We start from the raw sequence: 20,425 nt of genomic DNA, 5'->3' as shown, positions 1-20,425 counted from the left end.
TCCCCAGGCTCAGACAATCCTCTTCTGGAACTCTGAGTTGTCAACCCCTTCATACAGAAAAAACTCCTTTAGAAGCTCGGAATCTGGTTTGTCTACCATCGGGTAGCCCAACTGGCGCAACGCTATCCTTGGGTTATAATTAGTTCCTCCCTTTGTACCTAGAAGGGGTACATTGGGGAAATTACCACAATCCATGATGATCTTAATAACGACATACACTCTAGAATACCACGAGATGTCTTCAGATGTGAGGGACATGATCCTTTGAGACCATTTCAGATTTCCCTCGTTATCAACAAAAGGACCCTTGCTGGGTAGATGTGAAGTAAACCATCTATACAACATCGGGGTATAGCACACGATAATCCCCTTCTTCTTCTCATTCCTCACGTGGATGGAATAGTACGTGTCGGCAAGGAGAGTAGGAACGAGATTCTTGGCCATGAAGAGGTAGATAGAAGCCAAGTCAACAAAGTCTTCCATATTTTGGAACAACACAATCCCATATATGATCAAAGCAAAGATAGTGTTGAAGGCATCCCAACTCCCAGCTTCAGCAAATTCAATAGCCTTGTCAACCAGAAACTTCAAGGCAAACCCATGGGTACCACCCTTAGGTTTAAGATTGAGCTTCACCTCCTTCTTCCCTATGTGAAGGATTTCCGCTAGATGTTGAGGCTTAGGAAGTTCCTTTATAGGGACAAAGGGAGCCTGATCCTTAATCTCAATTCCCAGAATGTGTGAGTATTCCTCCAAAGTAGGAGCCAATTGGTAGTCCTGAAACATGAAGCATCTCAAAGGAGGGTCGTAAAACTGCACCAGAGTGTGAAGAGCTGTAATGTTGACCTCAGTGTTAAGCATGCCTAGGAGATTCCCATAGGCATCTTTGAACTTGTCTTTGTTGTTGAGAACCAGGCGAGCTCCTAATCCTCTCAATGTCTTCAAAGAAGGTTCCACAAACATGTAGCTATAAACACCTCTTCTAATAGGATTCATTCTCTAATGATCACTCAAACAAAGACTTGTCTCTGGAATTCCATGGAAATGGACATGTAAAAATTAATTTCAAAATGACGTAATGATATGCAAGCATCATAGATTCAACAGTTCAGTATAATCTGGATATTCTGGATGATCTGGCCATATCACACAATATAAGATCAAAGGTCCGACATGACCTAGACAGTCTAGATAACTTCAGCATAAGATCAATAATCTGATGTGATCTGAGAAATCTGAATAATAAACTGTGCATGTAACTCAATATAGGATCAAAGGTCTAACGTGATATGGGAAACCTGGATAATAATTTGTCCATGCAACTCAATGTATGATCAAAGGTCCGACGTATATAAGAGATCAATGGTATGAAGGGTCTTGGTTTCCTGCATAAAAACCCAATAGCCCTCTCACAGATGTGTACTAGTCCTCAAAGGTGGTCCCTAAAAGGTCTCCTAGAGTTATCGAGTCAAATGAAAATACCCTGCCGTAGTGAATTCTCACAGGACAAAAGTATTTTCAAGTGAGTCTAGTCTGAGTGTGGTTCTCGTGACAACCCAATGCGCAAAACGCAGGCCGACACGACTATCCACGAATCTATCCTGTATGCATACTCAAGCTCGGGTGTAGAGCTTCTCTCACATAGTATCATCCCATCCCAACAGATATGACATATAATATCCAGAATACAACATATGAATATTGAAAGCAATAAAGTAATGCAATAAATAACAAAAATAAAGCGAGTAAAGCAATGAAGGTAAACACCCAAACACGCAAAGAAAGCAAACAAAAATGGGCTTGACTTGCTTAGGAAATGGTCCCCAGCAGAGTCGCCAACTGAAGCTACGCGAATTATACTCGAGCCCATCGCATGCTCAAAGATACAACAGAGTCGGCATCGAACTTTATTTATCCCCAAAGGGAAGGGAAAACACCGATAAAACCCAGGGGAAAGAGAAATGGGTAAGGAAGTCGGTTATACAAGGGGAAGGTTTTAGCACCCCTAACATCCGTGGTACTCCATGGGATCTGTTTTGGTTGTTTTGGATGTTAGTGTTTGTGAGTTATATGCGAAACTTAGAATGAACTAGTTAGAATTGGTTTGACTTAATCGTGCAGTTTGCTTATGCAGGGTGACTCCTACTACTGCCAATGTGAACCGTGTTGCTGTTGTCGGCCTGCTGCATACGGCACCGTCGAGCTCGGTTGTGGCAACAGATTTCGTTGACTGCAGGTGGTTCGGTTGTTCACATTTCAAAACCTTATAGGTCAGGATTCCAGAAGATTCTAACCTTGCTCTAAGCCCTTCCAATAAGTAAGCACTTAACCTCTGGATTGGTTCTCCGGTTACCGACACCATCTTCACCGATACATTATCCATCCAGTCTCTCGTTGTTGGAATATTGCCATCAGACACAGCTTGTCACATGTATGGTCATAATGTTTTAATGCAGACTTCGGTTTTCATTATGGTATGCTTCAATTAACTGCTGTCCCAATCTATTAATTCTGTAGGGTGACAAGCGACGCAGTTTAGGACGCGAGTGCGTTGGCTTTTGGCTTGTGCAACTTGCTATGCTCCTTTCTCAATTCCAACTGTTTTTCATTTCATTTTCTTATTGGGCATGTAACACATTATTGGATAATGGTTTTATGATTGTAAAAGGGATTTGACTATGTATTATAATGGATTTCTATGAACATGCGATTGAAATATGGAAAGGAACTGGTATAGTTTCATGTTGGAAATGGCCATGTAGTGCATGATGTAATAGATGAGTGGCGGTTCTTATATGGCTTATGCATTGGAATGTTTATGTGATCATGGGTGTAAATGAGGATAATGGTTAATGGTAAATGAATTTTATAAAAGTGGATAATGGATCTAGATATGGATATGATATGAAGTTGGTTTAAAATTGGACATTAAATGGTTTAATGGATAATGATTAGAAAATTGATTAATTGAATATGGTAATGGATAAATGGACTTGGTTTGTTTGGTTTTAAAACTGGATTTACAAAATGATATGGAAATTGGGTAATTGTTGGACATTTTTAAAAAAGGACAAATGGGCTTAAAAAAGGAGTGAATGGGCTTAAGAGCTTGTTTATGCTATAAAAAGTGATAGAGAGAGATGGGTCAACTATCGAATAACCATTCATGGCCCCAAAAAATGACTCCAAAAAAATCAACTCGAGTCTCCAAGTTTAACTCGAATTACTAAAGTCGGTTTGACTCCAAAATCAACATGAATTATCAACTTGAATTTCCAAATCTTCCTGAATTATCCAAATCAATTAGAATTATTCAAATCAACTTGAATTTTCCAAATCAATTTGAATTTTCCCAAATCAAGATGAATTATCCAAATTAACTTGAATTATCCAAATTAACTTGAAACAATGAGTAAATGATTTTGGACACTTTGGCGGTATGCAATGATCAAGTATGATTTCACATGGAAATTCAAATGGAAATAAATCTAGATTTAAGCACATGATGACATATCCAGAATCAGAGACTATTATAATACACACCATGATGGGTAAATGACCTTGACTGAAAATGGACAGTGGTCAAAGGAAATGAATGAAAGTATGAATGCACTGATGAATAAATGCAACAAGACATTTGAAGTCAAGAATCAAATGGATGATTTGAATGATTGACACTGTGAAACCATGATCCTCTAATGGACTTAATGAGTGACGTGATGCAGATCGTAATGACCAAATGATTCGTCCCATGCTAGGACTATACAATCCTCAAACCAAACCAACAACTTCAAGTACATTTGATCAAGGTCTTAAGCACACATCAGTAAGGAGTCTCACAACCCTTATGAACCAACAAGCTAGGGTTCTAGGTGGACTGAATTCCAACATCCCAGTTCCAAGGACTCAAGTATCCATCAACTAGGCCTTTGACCAACCACCAATCCAAGCGTATTCCAAGCAAGGCGTTTGAACGCCACTTACCCCTGTTTAGGGTTTTAAATAAAGCACAAAGCTCTACCAACAACATCTCAAACCATAAGTATCAATCACGGTTTAGATCTTTTACACAAGCCAACCACAAAATCCTTTGAGATCAAGAATTAGGGTTACAACCCACGTTATTTTTTATCAGGCCAAGAAACCTTATTTTTTATCAGCCACAAGCCTCGAGTCTATGATGCTTGTTAGTAAATGTTAATCATAAATGAATGATGAATATGAATGAGACATGAATGAGGTTAGAATCTCGGGTTTGGTAGAAAAAGCAAAAAATAGGGGGCAAATTTTGGGGTATGACAGTTGTCCCTATTTAATTTTCTCAAACCTAGAGGTATGAATAACAACGGTTTTCAAACCTACATGGTAAGAGAGGATTAAATACTAGAATAACCAAGAAATTTGACCAAAGGGAACGAACGGAATGAGTGAGATGCAAGGTAAGGGTATTTATGGAAAGTTGTTCAATAGATAGTGCACGGGCTCTGTATATGGTAATTCGTTAGGGATCAGCTGAAATGTCTGTGGGGGGAAATGGGTTATCTGTACAAAGGGATGTTTTGTGAAGATGTGCGTGAGGTATGCACTATGCTATGTATGCAATGTATGCTCGATCTCTTTTTTCGTCTTTCTCTATATTTTTCATTCTTTTCTTTTTTCATTCATTATTTTTTCCATTCTTACCTTCGCCAACAAGTTTTGGTATATAGCCGAAGATTGCAACATCCTTGCAGGATTCCACGAAGGTAATAGAATCAGGTGTTTGCCAATGCAAGTGCCGGAACAAAAGGAATAGGAACAAGGTCTTCTGCCATAGGCAGAGAGACATCTTACAAAAAAGGGACGGACAACTCAACTGAGAAATAACCTCCTCGTGCAATAGGTAGCAACGGCTCCTTATCAAAAGGGATGGGCATTTCTAGACACAGTTAAGGAAAAAAATAGACCAGACTTCTCAACTTAGAAATGATCTTCTCGTGCGACAGGTAGCAACGGCTCCTCAGCAAGAGAGAAAGAAATTTCCAAACACAATGAAGGAAAAAGGCATACGGACTTCTCAACAGAGAAATGACCTTCTCGTGCAACGGGTAACAACGGCTCCCTAGCAAGAGGAAATGAAATTTCCAAAGACTTCTCAATAGAGAAACGACCTCTAGGTAGCAACGGTTCCTAATCAAGAGGGATGGAAATTTCCGAAAGACTTCTCAATGGAGAAACGACCTGTAGGTAACAACGGCTCCTAATCAAGAGGGATAGAAATTTCCAAAGACATCTCAACAGAGAAAGACCTCCAGGTAGCAACGACTCCTAATCTAGAGGGATAGAAATTTCCAAATACTTCTCAACGGAGAGCTCTTAGACACACGGTCTACTAGGGATCTCACACAAAAGGTAGTGAGAACTTCTCAACGAAAGGTTAAGAAGAAAGAGGGGATTTCTCATACGAAAGGTAGTGAGAAACTTCTCAACCAAAGGTTAAGATTGGATTTCTCATAAAAAAGGTAGTGAGAACTCCTTAACGAAAGGTTAAGAAGAAAGGATGGTTTCTCATACAAAAGGTAGTGAGAAACTTCTCAACGAAAGGTTAAGAAGAAAGGAATGGTTGGTTATCTCATACCAAAGGTAGAAACGACTCCTTGTCAAGAGAAAATTTCCAATGCAAAAGGCAAAGGACACTTACAAAAGGTAAGTAACCGTAGAAAAGGCATGAGAGTACTTACAAAAGGTAAGTAACCGTAGAAAAGGTCATGGACATCTGCACAAGGAAGACAATCAAACAAGACCTGCTAGGTACAAACCTAGGCTCAGGGGATTTTCTAGACGAATCTTGGCTTTAGCACACTCTGACAGGTGGGGAACTTTGCAAATAGGCATGAAAACCTCATATCTTCCCTCAGGCACAACGGCGGGGATGACGTTTTCAAATAATGGCTACCCGACCCCGGGACTCACCAAACCTATAACATTCGTTTAAACAAACGGGAAGCAAAGATCTGACAAAGGTACCCAACTCGTGCGAAAGGAAACGAGAGGGAGACGTGATTTCGAGCATACAACAACGAAATAAACTCAGAAAAGGTAAGTTATCTCAATTATCTTCTCCAAGCGAAAGGCAAGGAGGACTGGCACGAGGCCAAAAGAGACTTATAAAAGGTAAGTGACTGATGGAAGACTCATAAGGGTACTTGCAAAAGGCAACACAAAAGAGAATTATTTTGGGAAAACATTCGAGGAATACTGCTCGAGAGTTTCATGAGGATTTTTCATTGGGGAGGAAGAATGTCTCAACGGAGGATTCTTTTATACTTCGAGAAAGAATTTCATGCAATTATTTTGTCTAGCGTAATGCTCCATTTTAATGGAATATGCTACGCGCTTCATGATGCAATGAGACGAGAGCTTATGCAAGATGCTGATGCGCGGTCAGGCTTTGGTTAGACGATATGGTAGGAAATATCTGGAGGATAGAGAACTGAGGGTACCGACAACCATTGGGTTTATCAATTAGGATCAAGGACTTCTATTGAAAGGTTTAGGGGATGTGTCTAGCGTGACTCCCCGACATTCGTCTTGAACTTAGAAGTCTCTTACGCATAGTGGATCTTGCTTTGAACAAACTCCAACATACACAAATGGTCTTCTTTCATTAGTTAGTCATGCCCCCGTCTGTGAGAATCTGCAAGGATTGCCCCAGTCATAAGTTATGAAGCTCTTGCATGAGATAAGGGAGGTAACAGATTGCCCATGACAGGTAATACAAAACTCTTGCATGAGATAAGTTATGAACCACATGATAGGTAATATAAAAATCTTGCATGAGATAAGGGAGGTAACAGATTGCCGAGTTGGACTCCCATATGGAAAACAAGTATTAGCCACTAAAGAAGGGTATATGGTCCTTAATGGGGGATTAAAAATTGATAGTTGTTGGAAATCCCCCAAAACCAATGGAGAATTTCAATCAATCTTGACAAACAAGATTGTTATTACTCACATAATAACAATGAAAAGAAAATAACAATGGAGAAAGAAAGGGTGTAAAGAACGATGAAGGAGAAGAAGAATTAAAAATTCTGCAGAGTTTCTCTCTGCCCACAAACTGTGGAAAACTTCTTATTCAATTTGCAACTACAAAATACTGTGAATTACAATGTTATGAATACTTTATTCACTTCATTACAAGAATAAGGGTTACTCCCTCTATTTATAGATTTAGGTTAACTTGGACCTCAAGCTAAAGCCCAAAACTATAAAAGCCCAAAATAGCTAACACTATTAAAATAGGCCTAAGTCGAAATCCTATGTGAAGCAACATGCTTCGACACTTCGACACACTAACACAACTCAATACACTAGGTGGTTCGACACTTCCTTGCTTCTTTCAAGCAACCTGATTCGACACAAGGAATAACAATTCAATACACCACCTAATTCATTGTGTCTAAGCTATCTACATTCATCATAACTCTTAGTCTTCTGAACACTTCGACCTGGACTCCCTTCGTCATGATGTCTGTAATCTGATTCTTAATTCTGCAGTTTTCCATATTCATCTTCCCATCTGCTACTTGCTCTCGAAGATGATGAAACCTCATCTCGATGTATTTGCTTCGACCATGTGCTATCAGATTCTTCGCCAAATTGATAGCTAACATGCTATCGATCTTCATGGTAATTGCTCTATGACTCTTTGTTGTTATCTCTTCGACCAGATTCTCCATTCATGTTTCTTGACATGCACAAAGAGAAGTAGCTATATGTTCTGCTTCGCACAATGATAATGCCACTATTGACTCTTTTATCGAACTCCAAGCAACTGGTGCACCACCTAGCATAAACACATAGCCAACTGTGGGTTTTCGATCCTCAGCATCACTACAACAAACTTGAGTCGGTGTATCCCACTAATTTGCATTCTTTTCCTTCATCAGTTGCAGGAAACAAAATACCATAGTCGAGAGTTCCTTTCAGATACCTTAGTATCCTCTTCGCCGCTGCTAGATGTGATACCTTTGGCTTTTGCATGAACCTACTCACCATACCTACATTGTATGCTAAGTCGGGACTTGTGTGACAAAGGTATTGAAGTGACCCAATAAGTTTTCTATATTGGGTTGGGTCGACATCATCTGAATCTGAATCTTTCGACAATTTTAATTTGGGCTCAGCTGGAGTCGAAGTTGGGTTGCAATCCTGCATCTCAAATATCTTGAGTATTTCTCCCGCATACCTTCTTTGATGCATCATCAAACCTCTACCACTCTTGTAGAATTCGATGCCAAGGAAATATGAAATGTCACCCAAATCTTATATATACTCCATGTTCACTTGTGAACTTTACAAATCCCTTCTCCCTTAGAAAGCCATATACCTTCTTGTTCCAAGCTCTTGGAGCTTGTTTAAGTCTGTACAGGGCTTTATGCAGCCTGTACACTTTTCTTTCTTCGCCTTGTTTCACAAACTCAGCTGGTTGTGTAACATAAACTTTTTCTTCTAAGGGGCCATTAAGGAATGCATATTTCACATCCATCTGACACATCTTCTAGTTTTTCATGTTTGCTAGACCGACAACCAAATTGATTATTTCGATCCTAGCAACAGGTGTAAAAACTTCATCGAAGTCGATTCCTTCTTTCTGAAGAAATCCTTTCGCCACAATCCTCGCCTTATGTCGAGTCACTTCTCCTATGGGATTCAACTTCACCTTGTATACCCACTTCACATCGATTTCCTTCTTGTCTTGGGGCAATTCGACAAGTGACCAAGTGTTGTTGACTTCAATTGACTTCAGTTCTTCGTCCATTGCTTCCATCCACTTCGAATCTTTCAATGCCTCAACTGCATTGAATGGTTCAACATATGCGTAGAAAGCATAGTTTACCAACTCACATTCTTCATTGACCACATCATCTGATGTAATCACACATTCTTGCAACCTTGCAGTCATGTGTCTTGTTCTCTGAGGTCTGCTTGGGCCTGCTTCACCTCTGACTTCTTCCTGTCGAACTTCTTTTTCAACTTCACTAGCTAGTTCATCACAAAAGATTCTCACTAAATCTTTCTTGACATTCTCAGTCCAATCCCACTCCTTAAGCTCATCTATGATCATGTCCCTTCTAATCACCACTTGCTTATTCACTGAATCGAACAACTTGTATCCTCCAGTCGAATGATATCCCATCAGGATCATCTAACTCGACTTGTCATCAAGTTTTCTTCTCAACTGATCTGGCACATGTCTATGTGCTATAGATCCAACACCCTCATATGACTCAAGCTACGCTTGACACCAGACCAACATTCTTCTAGCGTGATTCCTTCTAGCTTCTCCATCGAATATTTGTTCAGGATATATGTCGCAGTCGACACAGCTTATCCCCATAATTCTTTGGGTAGATGCTTGTCTTTTAACATACTTCTAACCATATTCATAATGGTTATATTCTTCCTTTCTGCGACCCCATTAAACTATGGAGTGTATGGTGATACCACCTCATGCACAATCCCTTCTTTCACACATAATGTATCGAAGTCTTTTGACACATATTCTCCACCACCATCAGTCCTCAAACTCTTGATCTTTCGACCGCTCTGTCTTTCAACCATAGGTTTAAACATGGCAAATACCTCGATCACTTCACTTTTCTTCTGGATCAGGTAAGACCATAGTTTTCGACTGAAATCATCTATGAATGTAATAAAGTATTTGTTACCTCCAATCGAATCCACCTGGAGAGGAACACATACATCAGAGTATATGACTTCAAGAATTGCCTTCGACCTGCTTCCTACATCCTTACTGAAGTTGTTCTTATGCTTCTTCGCCTGCATGCATTCTTCACACACTTTGTTTGGAATGTCGATTTCTGGTAATCCTGAAACCATATTTCTTCTCTTCAAATCTCTGATGTCTTTGAAATTGAGATGACCAAGTCTATAATGCCATATCCATTCATCTCTGTTGGCTGCTGTTGCAAGGCACTTATGCTCCATCACATTAAGCTCAACCTTGAAGGTTTTTGAAATTCTAGTTATCAAACTTTCGATGTCACACGGGTTGTTATGACATCCGATTCTGCGCAGACAAGAATTATGCAGAACTTAAAAGTAAGTGCAGTAAATAACACAAGTAATTGTTTACCCAGTTCAGTCCAACATGACCTACGTCTGGGGGCTACCAAGCCAGGGAGGAAATCCACTATTAGTAGTATTAATTCAGACCTTAAACCAACTGTTTAACCCTATCACTTAATACCTACCCAATGCAATTTCAATCTTACACTAAGATCAGAGTTCCTACTCACTCCCCCTCAATCACCTCAGTGATTACAACCTTTAATTACTATTAAAGACACTTGTGAAGTCACACTTCAAAAAACTCTTGATTGTGCTTAACAGCTTTAATCAAGATACACAGCACTCACGCTTAAAAGCTTAGAGTGATACAACACTTACAACTCAATGAACACCCTATACCAATGCAATCATCTATGTGATAATAGCTTGGCTTACAAGATACGTCTAATACAAGACACACAAAAATACAGCAGGAAAGTATATTGAACAAATAAAAACTTCACGCCAAAAACCCCAGTTCTGAAAGAAGGATTGCCATCCTTTTATATTGCAGCACTTGGGCCTTGTACTTGTATTCTCCTGAATTTAAGGTCACGCGAGTTCCCCTAAATTCCACATCTAGGTTACTAACAAATAGGCTATTTGTTAGGTTCATTAATTGTAGCTTGGTTGTTGGTTTCCTGGATTTTCTCTTGGCTGTTGAATCCCTGAAGAATAGCCTGAGAAAAATGCTGAAACAGAAAAACTAAACAACCTACAATATAGCATACGCTGTCAGGAATGAATGTCACAACATTCAGTTTGACATCCAAATCAAGGACCATATGCTAAGTCTGTTTTTCCTGAAAACAGACTGTACAAAATTGTTGTACTGTACAGAACCAATCTGTCCATACTTCAGTATCAGCGTACATTAATAAATGTCAAGACATCCAATTTGACATTTACACAATTAGCCTTATGTCAGGTCTGTTATCCTCCTGAAGACAGACTGAGATACATACTGAAGTGTAGCAGAAAACCACTCTGCCTATTGTTCAGTATATGATGTCAATGATGAATGTCATAACATCCAGTTTGACATTCAGACAGTAAGCCTTATGCCAGGTCTGGTATTTCCTTGATAACCAGACTGAAAATAAATACTGAGTTCTAACAGAACACCAACTGTTCTATTCCTCAGTATCTGCTGACAGGGATGAATGTCATAACATCCAGTTTGACATTCAATAAATCCTGTATTAGCTAAACCTGCAGTATACTACTCAAGTATGTCATGACATTAGCCAAGACATCAGAGTACATCTAGATATTCTAACATACAATGCATTCAAAGAAACACCTCCACAGCATGTCATGACATCAGTTAAGACATTAGAATCCAGCTAGTGTTTTACCATACAATGCAGCCAATTAAACATCTACAGTTTTATTTTGAGACATTGGAGCCTTCAAGATCAACCTTCCATTTGATTCGAGAACTCTTATCATCTTATCTTCGATCGACACCTTGTAGTTCTTTTCGACTAATTGCCATAATCTGAGCATATTTCTCTTCATGCCTGGTATGTACAACACATTTGAAATTATTAACCTCTTGCCATCTTTCCTCATAATCAGAACATTACCAACACCTTCAGTTGCTAGAGTGTTGTCATTTGCAAATTTAACCATGTTCTTCATTGAGGGCTTTATGTTGACAAACCAATATTTCCTTCCATACATGTGTGATGAGCATACTGAATCCAAGTACCACTGTTCCTTGAATCTCTCTTCATCTCTTGTTGTAACCATCAGCAACGTCTATTCTTCTTCATGTTTCGCCAGCTTTGCATAACTTTCTTGATTCTTCTGCTTTTATGGACAATCACTAGAATAGTGACCATACCTTTGATAATTGTAACACTGAATGTGACTCTTGTCTGGATTTTGACCACCATCTCTTCCTCTACCTACAACACCACCTCTTTGGATGCATTGGTTCCAGGATTTTCTCAAGTTTCCTTCTTGCTGATTTCGACCAGTCGAATTATTGTAACCTCCTATGCCTTTGTTGTCATTCCAGTTTCCTTTGCCTTTTCTTTCTTTTGCTGATTGAGCCTGCAAAGCCATATCACTTTTCGACTTTCCTGCAGCTCTTTCAACCATTCTTTGTTCATGAGATTCAAGTGTCCCTTGAAGCTCTTCCTTTGTCAATTTTGACAAATCTTTCGACTCTTCTATGGCTACTACCACACGGTCGAACTTTGGAGCCAACGACCTCAAGATCTTTCCAACAACAGATCTTAATGTCAACACTTCTCCACATACCTTGATTTGATTCACCAGTTTCATAACCTTGGTGAAGAAATCAGTTATGCTTTCATTGTCTACCATCTGAAACAATTCATACGTCATTTTATGATTTTGTAACCTCACCTCTTTCACCTTCTCCGCGCCCCCAAACAATTTCTCCAGAATTTCCCATGCTTCTTTCGCTGACTCTGCATCACTAACCTTTTCGAAGTTATCTGTATCAACACATTGATGAATTATAAAGAGAGCTTTATAATCTTTCTTCTTCAATTCTTTATGTGCAACATTTTCTTGATCTGTCGCGGCTTCTGCAAGTGTTGCTACTCCTTCCTTCACAAGATCCCAAAGATCTTGATAACAGAACACAACCTTTATCTGCTTGCACCAATTCTCATAATTGTTGTTCTTGAGAATCGGAAGATTTGCTGGAAAATGCTCGTTTGGATGATTCGTTGCCATGGTGATTTTCTTCCCACAAATCGATTAAACCAGAGCTCTTGATGCCAAATGTTGGAAATCCCCCAAAACCTATGGAGAATTTCAATCAATCTTGATGAACAAGATTGTTATTACCCATAAAATAGCAATGAAAAGAAAAGAATAATGGAGAAAGAAAGAGTGTAAAGAACGATGAAGGAGAAGAAGAATTAAAAATACTGCAGAGTTTCTCTCTGCCCACAAACTGTGGAAAACTTCTTATTCACTTTGCAACTGTAAAATAATGTGAATTACAAGGTTATGAATATTGTATTCACTTCATTACAAGAATAAGGGTTACTCCCTATTTATAGATTTAGGTTAACTTGGACCTCAAGCTAAAGCCCAAAATTATAAAAATCCAAAATAGTTAACACTACTAAAATAGGCCTAAGTCGAAATCCTGTATGAAGCAATATGCTTCGACACTTCGACACACTAACACAACTCAACACATTAGGTGGTTCGACACTTCCTTGCTTCTGTCGAGCAACCTGCTTCGACATAAAGAATTACAATTCAACAACAATGTGGTTTATGTGTCAAAATTTAGCTGTAATTTGATATCTATTCCTCAGCTGACTGTTGAGATAAAATGTGTTGTTCATTTCACTGATACCTTATGTGTAATTCAGGACCACACTTCAAAGATGTTGATCGGAGCATGTGAGCAAATAGATGGGTTGTATTTCTTCAAAGGTATTCGACATGAAAAGACACATAAGACTAGTGGAATATGTCATCTTAATTTGTGGCATCAACACATGGGACATCCTTCTTTAAAGATCACTCATTTAGCTTCTAATCGAGTGAATAAGACAAGTGAGTTGGAAAATAAAGCTTGTGATGTATGTTTTCGAGCTAAGCGAACTAGAGATGTTTTTCCATTAAACACTTATAATACTGTTAGTAGTTTTGATTTGATACACTGTGATTTATAGGGGCCTTATTGAACTCCCTCTTCTTGTGGCGCATCATAATTTTTGACAATATGGATGATTTTTCTCGTGCCATATGGATTTATCTATTGATCGATAAAAGGAAAGTGTCACTGGCATTGAAATAATTTTTTTCTTTGGTTGAAAGACAATTTGATAAGCGGTTAAAATGATGTGTTGTGATAATGGAACTGAACTCATATGTTTGAAAAATTATTTTCGTGAGCATGGAATCGTCTTCCAAACCTCTTGTTCAGGAACACCACAATAGAATAGACGGGTAGAAAGGAAAAACTGACATATCCTTAATATTGTTCGCGCCCTACGAATTCAAGGTAACCTCCCTATCTCTTTTTGGGGAGAGTGTGTCTTAACTACTGGGTACTTAATTAACTGCACACCTAGACCAGTGTTGCAAGGAAAAACACCATGTGAAATGTTGTATGGACAGGGCCCCTCGTATGATCATTTTAAGGTTTTCGGTTGCTTATGTTATGCTCACAACTTAGGAAAAATAAGTGATAAATTTGCTAGTCGAACCAGAAAATGTATTTTTGTTGGATATCCTTGTGGTAAAAAGATGTAGAAATTGTTTGATTTAGACACTCAATGTTATTTTGTATCACCTGATGTTAAATTCTCTGAGTCTGAATTTACTTATGCTAATACAAACGAAAAGGAGAATAATGCATCCGTGGAGGAACCATTATTTTTTTTATGATGAACCATTTTTTTTATGATGATGGTGAGGCGAACAGTCAAGTTAGGTCAAGCGAATCAAGTAGGTAGATTGGTATAAGTCATAACAAAAAGGCTTCAAAAGAATAATGATTTTTATAGTGTTATATATTTTAGTGTAAAAAAAATTTACAAAGAAAATTTTCATAAAAGCTTCAAAAAAATTTTTTGTTTGAATAGTTATTCTTAAAATGTTATTTTAGGTATTTTATCATTTTATCGAAACTTTTTTTGATTATCAAAATTTCAAAAAATCACTTAATTTTGAAGCTATTTCAAATAGCTTTTTCTAAAAATCATTTTTGAGATACATTTTTTTTAAATTGTGATTTTGACTATGTTTTGATCTTCAATAATGTATATTTATGTTATACAATGAACAATTCAATCATTTACTTTATAAACAATAAATTTAGAAAAACTTGTAATATTTTGAAAAATAATTTTATCAAATCCATTTTAAAAAATACAAAGAAAAAATCCATTTTTTAAAGATAAAACAAACTGGCCCAATATCGGGTTCCAATGGATGAATCTACCAATTCTCATCTTAACCTTATAGTTTTGGAATCAATTAACAGAGATTGTGGAAGATTTGGGAAGAGGTCACTGTATCAAGATGCTTTCAGTTAGACTGTGTGCTCGTGTGACTCATACTACGCAGAGATTAAGCGCATCTCCCATTTCACCCTCTTCGTAGCATATTTCAGGTGCACCTTAGCGGCTAACTCATTACATAAATTATGCAATTTTTTCTCAAAAACATTGCAGGTTCATAGTTGCTGTTACAGTTGAACACGAGCCCGTTCATTTTTCTGAAGTCGTACAAGACAGTAAATGGAGATTCTCTATGCAGCAAGAGCTTCAAGCTTGGGAAGAAAATTGCACCTGGATTTTACAACCTTTGCCGGTTGGGAAGAAACCTCTCGGTTGCAAGTGGGTGTACAAAATTAAATATAACTCAGACGACACCATTGAAAGATACAAGGTAAGACCGGTCATTCTTGAGAATCATCAAGTAGAAGGAATCTACTATAGTGAGACATTCGCTCCTGTTGTCAAAATGGTCAATGTTCGTCTTGTTCTTGCTGTGGCAGCCGCGAAGCAGTGGGAAATTCATTAAATGGGTGTTCACAATGTGTTCCTCCATGGCGATCATCAGGAAGATCTATACATGAAATTACCTCCAAGCTTTCACATGTCCTCACCGGGATTAGTTTGCAAGTTGTGCACATCTCTATATGGGTTGAAGCAAGCCCCTCCATGTTGGTTTGCTAAACTATCCGCTGCTTTGTTGAAATTTGGATTCTAGCAATCATGTTCTGATTACTCTCTCTCTTCAACTTGATGACTCATGGAGTACAACTCTTGGTTTAGGGAGTTTAAAATACTTTCTTGGCGTGGAGGTTGTAACACCCTTCTAAATACCCCAAAATATTTAATTTAAAATAATAACCTATCAATCAGAGTAATTATGCCCCGAAGGGTGTCACACAATCATTTCACAACATTTATCAAAACATCCTGTCATGCTCATTTATTTATCAAATAAAACAGTTGCATAATACGCAGCGGAATAGAATTCAACATCAGCATGAGACATGTAACACCATACATGTAAACTAATTCAACAATTTCCAACAATACAATGAAAAGGTTCCCTCCCGATGTTACATCTACCAGAGCATGACCCATAGGACACTACTATAGACTCCAAGCGTTAGCTTCTATTCAACTCATTTCTCGTTACCTGAAAAATAGGTTGTAAGGGTGAGTTCCTCAATCAATATAATAAGCATTATAGAACAACATGTAATGCTAAGTAAATAACACATCAATTCACCCTAACCAGACTACGCATTCAGCAACGGCAATATCCGTCCAAACATCATATTCAACAATAATATATATCATATGTATAATCCTCAAACCATATTCAACACCAACAACACAACACAACGATTTACTCACTAATTCCTCACAATGGGAATTAGCTACAGCCCCACAGGCTATGCCATGCATTCATTATGCAATGAGACTCCATGAAATGCGGTACCGACTCTTCTCGAACATATAGTTCAAGCTCACCGATCAAATCCAGATACGGCTACTAAGCTCACTAGTCCCACTCATTGAGATCTAATGCCTCACTCACTAATTCCTCACCATGGGAATTAGCTACAGCCCAAAGGCTAGACTATGCACACTAATCATCTAGTATGCAAACCTCAACAACAATTCACAACTCACTAATTCCTCACCATGGGAATCAGCTACAGCCCCAAAGGCTAAACTACGCATGCTAATCACCTAGCAATACAACATCAACAACAACTCAAGAACAGACACATGCTCGCACTCTACGCCATCGAATAGTCTATTCACAACTGCATACATTCACAACATCATGCATAATATATATACATTCACCGCATCATATACATCATTATACATCAGCAATATTTCATCACATAAGCATGTCAGATTATGCCAAACAACAACCACAATATTAGTACATTTCAATATTGCACATACTGCTCAAAACAGCGGGAATTTATCCCTATTACACCATAGGCAACATAGGCCAACCCTCAATTAGGTACACAACAATTAAAACAACAATTTTTCACTTCTGCAACAGTGTTAACCGGTTAACGCCCTGGGTTAACTGGTTAACGCAGGCAAAACTCACTTTCTGGCAACACGCAACAGTGTTAACCGGTTAACGCCCTGGGTTAACCGGTTAACGCAGGCAAAACTCAATATTTTCACATTTCAATACAATGTTAACCGGTTAACACCCTGGGTTAACCGGTTAACGCAGACCAAACAACAATTCCTGCGCTAACACACGGCAGAATGCAGAATTCCGCCGTTGGAGGACTTCCGGACCTCCGATTCCGATTCCGTAAAAAGCTATACGATCGGAAAATCATTACTCACACAAATACCGATTTAATTTCAACTTTCAGCACAGTTCATCCAACATCATTTCAACATTTACAAATCCCAATTAGGGTCAAATTAACGGCTTATCACTACCCATGACATATTATCCCAAAATACCCATTAATCGACGATAAACCCCCCTTACCTGAGTAAATCCGGCAGTCTCTGAGCTCCAAGCTTTCCCTTCCTTCAACCTTCGTTCTTTTGCTTTTTGCCCTTTCTGCCTCTTTTCCCTTTTCACGTGAAATCTTTTTTCCAAAAATTGGGACTTTTTATTATTCCAACTTATATACTCCTATAATATTATTCCAATAATTATTATTCCAAAATAATAATAAAATAATAATAATCCAAAAATTCCAATTATTCAATTAAATTAATAAATAAAATATTAATTTAAATTAAATAATTAGCTTAGTTTGATTGGGGTGTTACAACTCTCCCCCACTAAAAGAGTTTTCGTCCTCGAAAACATACCTCAATCGAATAACTCAGGATAAGACTCCTTCATCTGACTCTCAAGTTCCCAAGTCACATTGCCACCTGCTGGTCCTCCCCAAGCTACCTTCACCAAGGCAATCTCTTTACCCCGCAACTGCTTCAACTCTCGATCCTCAATCCTCATAGGTGATGTTTCAACAGTCAGGTTATCTCTCACCTGTACATCATCTACTTGGACAACATGCGACGGATCATGAATGTATCTCCTCAACTGAGACACATGAAAAACATCATGCAAATTCGCAAGCGACGGCGGTAAAGCGATACGATAGGCTACTTCTCCTATCCTCTCCAAAATCTGATAAGGACCAATAAATCGAGGTGTCAACTTCTTCGACTTCAAAGCTCGACCAACACCGGTTATCTGAGTAACACGAAGAAACACATGATCTCCCTCTTGGAACTCAAGTGACTTCCTCCTTTTATCATGATAACTCTTCTGACGACTCTGAGCAATTCTCATCTTATCCTGAATCATCTTAATCTTTTCCGTAGTTTGTTGAACAATCTCCGGTCCAACCACAGCACTCTCACCGGACTCATACCAACATAAAGGTGTCCGACATCTCCTACCATACAAAGCTTCAAACGGTGCCATACCAATACTCGAATGAAAACTATTGTTGTAGGTAAACTCAATCAAAGGTAAATAACAATCCCAAGCACCTCCCTTTTCCAAAACACAAGCTCTCAAAAGATCTTCTAATGACTGAATCGTCCTCTCAGTCTGACCATCAGTCTGCGGATGATATGCAGAACTCAACCTCAGCTTAGTTCCCAAAGCCCTCTGCAAACCTTCCCAGAACTTTGATGTAAATCTAGGATCTCTGTCCGAAACAATACTCGACGGAATACCATGCAAACTTACAATCTTCTCAATATACAACTCGGCTAGCCTCTCTAACGGATAATCCATTCTGATCGGAATGAAATGAGCCGACTTCGTCAATCTATCAACAATCACCCAAATAGCCTCAAAATTCTTATTTGTCCTCGGCAAACCAGAAACAAAATCCATACTGATACTATCCCACTTCCACTCTGGAATAGCCAACGGTTGCATTAGCCCAGACGGCTTCTGATGCTCAATCTTCGACTTCTGACAAGTTAAACAGGAATAAACAAAACTCGCAATTTCTTTCTTCATTCCCGGCCACCAAAATAACTTTTTCAAATCATGATACATCTTCGTAGCTCCAGGATGAATACTCAAACCACTACGATGTCCTTCCTCAAGAATGCTCTTCTTAAGCTCAGTAACATCCGGAATACACACCCGATTACCAAATCTCAAAACACCATTCTCATCAACTCTGAATTCACCACCTTGACCTTGATTCACTAAAGTCAACTTATCAACCAAAAGCATATCAGATTTCTGACCCTCTCTGATCTCATCCAGAATACCACTCGTTAGCTTCAACATTCCCAATTTAACACTATTGTGAGTACTTTCACACACCAAACTCAAATCTCTAAACTGCTCAATTAAATCCAATTCTTTAACCATTAACATAGACATATGCAATGATTTCCTACTCAATGCGTCAGCCACTACATTTGCTTTACCCGGATGGTAATTCAAACCAAAATCATAATCCTTCAGAAATTCTAACCATCTCCTCTGTCTCATATTTAGCTCTTTCTGATCAAACAAATACTTCAAACTTTTATGATCACTGAAAACCTCAAATCTTGATCCGTACAAATAATGCCTCCACAACTTCAGAACAAACACCACAGCTGCCAACTCTAAATCGTGTGTCGGATAGTTCCTCTCATGAACCCTCAGCTGTCTCGAAGCATAAGCTATAACCTGCTTATTCTGCATCAACACACCACCCAAACCCAACAATGAAGCATCACAGTAAACCTCAAATGATTCCGACGAACTCGGTAACGTCAAAATAGGAGCAGTAGTCAACCTTCTCTTTAACTCTTGGAAACCTTCTTCACATTTTGAGTCCCAAACAAACGCTTGTCCCTTTCTAGTCAACATCGTCAACGGTAACGCCAACTTAGAAAATCCCTCAATAAACTTCCTATAGTAACCAGCCAAACCAAGGAAACTTCGAATCTCGGCAACAGACTTCGGAGCTTCCCACTTAGATACCGCTTCTATCTTAGAAGGATCAACAGCAACACCACCTCTTGAAATCACATGACCAAGAAAACTAACCTCTTCTAACCAAAATTCACACTTTGACAGTTTAGCAAATAACTTCTTTTCTCGTAGAACTTCCAACACCACTCTCAAATGTTCAGCATGCTCTTCTTCAGATTTCGAATACACCAAAATGTCATCAATAAACACCACGACAAACTGATCTAGATACGGATGAAAAATCCTATTCATATACTCCATAAATACTCCAGGCGCATTAGTCACACCAAAAGGCATTACAGAATACTCATAATGTCCATACCTCGTTCTGAAAGCAGTCTTCTGA

At 38.6% G+C, this 20,425-nt stretch overlaps 2 protein-coding genes across 2 annotated transcripts; one reads left to right on the top strand and one right to left on the bottom strand.

Moving 5' to 3' along the window:
• Positions 1–9: 9 nt before the first annotated feature.
• LOC127137371 (uncharacterized) lies at positions 10–996 on the bottom strand. The gene has a single exon (XM_051063840.1). The coding sequence runs from the start codon at positions 994–996 to the stop codon at positions 10–12; it is 987 nt and encodes a 328-aa protein (XP_050919797.1).
• Positions 997–15,050: 14,054 nt separating this feature from the next.
• LOC127137370 (uncharacterized mitochondrial protein AtMg00820-like) lies at positions 15,051–15,648 on the top strand. The gene is made up of 2 exons (XM_051063839.1): positions 15,051–15,136; positions 15,297–15,648. The coding sequence occupies exons 1-2, from the start codon at positions 15,051–15,053 to the stop codon at positions 15,646–15,648; spliced, it is 438 nt and encodes a 145-aa protein (XP_050919796.1).
• Positions 15,649–20,425: the final 4,777 nt, after the last annotated feature.

This window comes from Lathyrus oleraceus, chromosome 4 (assembly GCF_024323335.1).
Source record: "Lathyrus oleraceus cultivar Zhongwan6 chromosome 4, CAAS_Psat_ZW6_1.0, whole genome shotgun sequence".
NCBI classification, from domain to species: domain Eukaryota; kingdom Viridiplantae; phylum Streptophyta; class Magnoliopsida; order Fabales; family Fabaceae; genus Lathyrus; species Lathyrus oleraceus.
This window is presented reverse-complemented; position numbering and strand designations above follow the sequence as displayed.